The following is a 4,633-nucleotide window of genomic DNA, read 5'->3' on the forward strand; positions in this document are numbered from 1 at the left end:
AAGACACTGGGGACAAGAATTACCAATCACTCAGTATTTCTCAACGATATATTACTAAGATCTGTTCTGTACATGCTACGGTAAGGCGGTTTGATCTCGGTGACAAAATAACATGTCAAACAACACCTACCAGAGATAACAAGTGAAGAACCATTCGCTCCATGTATGCACTAAAATAAAGTCTATACATAATACACAGTTCTTCAAAATCAATTCTATGCTCTCTAGACAAAAAAAATGGTTTAAAACTTCTCAGAGAGCAGGATTATCTTTCTGCTGAGATGGCCTGAGGGCTGAGCTTTGTATAGTTTTTAAAGTGAGGTTACTTAGTAAATTTGGATGTAAAACAAATTCCATCCTTTCGAAGATGAGTTCAAATCACTCTGACACCTGTAATAGAGTCTTTCCACCCATTGATTAATGATAAGCAGCAGTTCAAAATTTTGCCACATTCTACATATTTGTAAGATTTCTGTCCGATGATAATTTTTTGTATGCACCAAGTTTTGAGGTATGGGCTGGGCCTGCGGGTGCATGTCTTTAGTCCCAGTGCTCTGGACGCAGAGGCAGGCAGATCTCTGTGAGTCTGAGGCCAGCCTGGTCTATAGAGTGAGTTCTAGGGCTATTACAGAGATCCTGTCTATAGAAAAAAAAAAGATTTGTTGAGGTATTAGTGAAATGTTAATCTTTTCATTTTGTGAGGGAATTTGTAGTATAGTGTTGGGATGTTCTGAGGGTTAGACATAGGACAATACTCTTTCCAATATGAATTTGCTACTGTCCAATAAAGAAGAGCAGTGATTGGGCTGTCGAGATGGCTCAGGGCATAAGAGCACTGACTGTTCTTCCGAAGGTCCTGTGTTCAAATCCCAGAAGCGGGGCCAACCAGAGCGAGCAAAAGTCCTAAATTCAATTCCCAACAACCACATGAAGGCTCACAACCATCTGTACAGCTACAGTGTACTCACATACACAAAATAAATAAATAAATCTTTTAAAAAAAAGAAAAGAAAAGAAAAAAGAAAAGCTGTGATCAAAGGCCAGGCCATGTTCTCACATCTGTAACAGTTTTCAACTCTGGGATGTTCAGTACACACTCTAAAACAGTACCACACACTACTTAAAGGTCTTGCCAGACTCCTTACACCTCTATTGTCTCCCCTCATAGATGGGCCTTTTTGGTGCAAATGGAAGGTTCAGCAGTTGTTAAAGACACTAAGTGCAAGAACAGGGTTTTTCCCTTTTATGAAACACCCGGTAACAACTGTCTTCCTATTAAGGCTTTGCTCATTATTCACATATACATATACACAAATTCTATACACTGTTTGGTGTCTGGAGAGCGTGAGTTTCCTGGTGTCGTTTAAGGCTGGAGGAAGTAATAAAGGCCTTGCCACATTCCTTACATCTATAGGGTCTCTCTCTGGTGTGGATCCTCTGATGTCGGTTCAGCTGTGAGGAGAAGCAGTAGGCTTTGCCACACTCTGTGCATTTGTACAGCTTCTCTCCAGCATGGATCCTCTGGTGTTTAGTCAGGTATGAGGAGCAGCTAAAGGCTTTGCTGCACTCTTTACACACATAAGGTTTTTCTACAATATGGATACGCTGGTGCTTATTAAGGTATGAAGAACAGTTGAAGGCCTTGCCACACTCCTGGCATACATAAGGTTTCTCCCCGGTATGGATCCTCTGATGTCGGTTCAGCTGTGAGGAGAAGTAGTAGGCTTTGCCACACTCTTTACATTTATAGAGTCTGTCTCCAATGTGAATTCTCTGATGTTTCGAGAGATAGGAAGAACAGTTGAAGGCCTTGCCACACTCCTGACATACGTAGGGTTTCTCCCCGGTGTGGATCCTCTGGTGCTTAGTAAGGTATGAAGTACAGTTGAAGGCCTTGCCGCACTCCTTACATATATAGGGTTTCTCCCCGCTGTGGATTCTCTGGTGTCGGATAAGCTGTGAAGAGCACTTGAACGGCTTACCACACTCTCTGCACCTATAGGGAATCTCTTCAAAGTGGATCTTCATATGCTGGATCAAGTAGGAGGAGCAGTAGAAGGCCTTGCTGCACTCCTGACACTTGTAGGGCTTCTCTCCTGTGTGGATTATCTGGTGCCGGGTGAGGGTGGAACTGTTATTGAAGGCCTTGTTGCACTCTGGGCATTTGTAGGGCTTGGCGCCGGTATGAAGTATCTGGTGGCGGGTAAGGTTTGACTGATACTTGAAGGTCTTGCCACACTCTCTGCATATGTAGGGCTCCTCCCCGGTGTGGATTCTCTGGTGTCGGATCAGCTGGGAGGAGAGCCTGAAGGGCTTACCACACTCTCTGCACCTGTAGGGCATCTCCTCGAAGTGGATCTTCATATGCTGGATCAAGAAGGAGGAGCAGTAGAAGGCCCGGCCGCACTCCTGACACTTGTAGGGCTTCTCTCCTGTGTGGATTATCTGGTGCCGACTGAGGGTCGAACTGTTATTGAAGGCCTTGTCGCACTCTGGGCATTTGTAGGGCTTGGCGCCGGTATGAACAATGTGATGTCGGGTAAGGGTTGACTGATACCTGAACGCTTTCCCGCACTCTCTGCATTGATAGGGCTTTTCTCCGGTGTGGATGACCTGGTGCTGTGTGAGAGACGAGTGCTTACTGAAGGCCCTGCCACACTCGTCACACTTGTGCGGTTTCTCCCCTTTATGAATTACCTGGTGTTGACTGAGCGTGTGGCTCCTCTTGAAGGCTTTGCCACATTCCTGACATCTGTAGGGTTTGGCTTCAGTATGAATGACTTCATGCTGAGTAAGGGTCGAGTTATATTTAAAGGCTCTGCCGCACTCTTTACACTTGAAGGGCTTCTCTCCCGTGTGGGTGATGCGGTGTTGAGTAAGGACAGAAAGCGCAGAAAAGGCTCTGCCGCACTCTTCACACTTGTGTGGTTTCTCCCTCTTGTGTGTCACCTGGTGCTGAGCAAGGTTTCTACTTCTCTTGAAAGCTTTGCCGCACTCTTTGCATTTGTAGGGTCTTGCGGCCGTGTGAATGATGCGGTGTTGGTAGAGGACCGAACGGTATTTAAAGGCTTTCCCACAGTCTTTGCATTCATAGGGCATGTCTTCTTTGTGCACCCTGAGATGCTGATCGCAAGCTGAGTCATCGAGTTCTTCCTGCTTGTACGGCTTCTCTCTGTGCACACCTTGCTGGATGGTAAGTTCTGGGCGTTGATCAAAGTCTTTCACAGAGTTGTTACAGTCAGAAAGATTCTCTGGGGAGAAAAGAAGACATACGATTTCATGGCTAAAACTATGAATTTCATTAGACTAACAGCATTTTCTCTCCCGTGCGTTATTCCCCAGCCTCGTGAATGTCCTATATCATCACACATGGGCTGGATTCTCCAAGGGATGCCCATGTGAAAAGAATGGATTAGGGGTTGAGTGTGGGAGCTATAAGCTCAGCACAGAGGAGAGTGAAGCAGAAAGATCAAGGCAAGTTCAAGGTGTGCGTGGCGCCATACCAAGTGCCAGGATGGCATGGGCTACAGTGAGACCTTTTCTCAAAACAAATCAATGGCAAAAAAATCAAACCAAACCAAAACAACCCAATAACCCTGTCCTATAGGGTTTTTACTGCTGTGATAGACACCATGACCAACTCTTATAAAGAACATTTACTTGGGACTGGGTTACAAGTTCAGAGGCCTAGTCCATTATCATCACGGCAGGAAGCATGGCAGCATCCAGGCAGGCCTGATGCACACACTTCCTCCAACAAGGGCACACCTATTTTAACAAGGCCACATCTTCTAATAGTGCCACTCCCTGGGCCACACATATTCAAACCACCACAAACCCCAAAACAACAACAACAACAACAACACTTCCTGTGTGTGTTCAGCTGTGTATTGTGGTGCAGAGAAAACCAATGCTGGCAGCCGAGCAATGAGGCCCTCAAATAGACAGCAGCCTCAAATAGACAGCAGCACCTCCAAACGTGTTCTTCATGCCCCAGTCTCCTCCTTCTAAAGGAACACTGGCCTCAAAATTCAGTCCAGCTGAATTTCAACTGTTCAAGTTCCTAATTAAAGCGAGGAACATTTTAAGAATTACCCAAACTTCATTTAAAAGGAAACTTATATTATCGGATGTGATGTGGCTATTTAATCAAATATATAGTCTCTTAACTGATTTTCTGGGATGCTGTATGCTCTTGATCTCTGTTGGCAATGGGCATTTTGTTGTTCAGGGCTGTCCCATGCTGTGAAATTCGTATTTGTAGGGCATCTCTCCTGTATGAACTCCCTGGTGTCGACTAAGAGTTGAGCTATTATTGAAGCCTTTGCCACACTCCTGGCATCTGCAGGCTTTTGCCCCAGTGGGAACAAGTTTGTGGCGAGTAAGGGTTAGCAGATATCTGAAGGCTTTGGTACATTCCTGTCTTTCTTTAATGCAAGCTGTCAAGATAATAATTCCCATATCTTCTCCCTATCATATTTTGGAATAAATGGTTTTTGGGGAGGTTTTGTTGTTTTTGTTTATGTTTTGGGGTGTTTTGTTTTGTTTTGTCCTGCTCTAGTGAAAAGCCTACGGACAATGAGAAGAAACAGCTGCAGGAAATCAAAATAACTAGTCCCCTCAGCTGTGACTT

At 45.0% G+C, this 4,633-nt stretch overlaps 1 protein-coding gene across 1 annotated transcript in view; it reads right to left on the minus strand.

Annotated features, from left to right (window-relative positions):
* Positions 1 to 596: 596 nt before the first annotated feature.
* LOC110294943 (zinc finger protein 11) overlaps positions 597 to 4,633 on the minus strand; it is a 14,877-nt gene continuing 10,840 nt past the window's right edge. Inside the window, exon 3 of the mRNA XM_029476985.1 lies at positions 597 to 3,251. Coding sequence (XP_029332845.1) covers positions 1,318 to 3,251 — 1,934 coding nt within the window. The 3' untranslated portion in view covers positions 597 to 1,317. The remainder of the gene's footprint in view (positions 3,252 to 4,633) is intronic.

Source organism: Mus caroli, chromosome 5 (genome assembly GCF_900094665.2).
Source record: "Mus caroli chromosome 5, CAROLI_EIJ_v1.1, whole genome shotgun sequence".
NCBI lineage: Eukaryota > Metazoa > Chordata > Mammalia > Rodentia > Muridae > Mus > Mus caroli.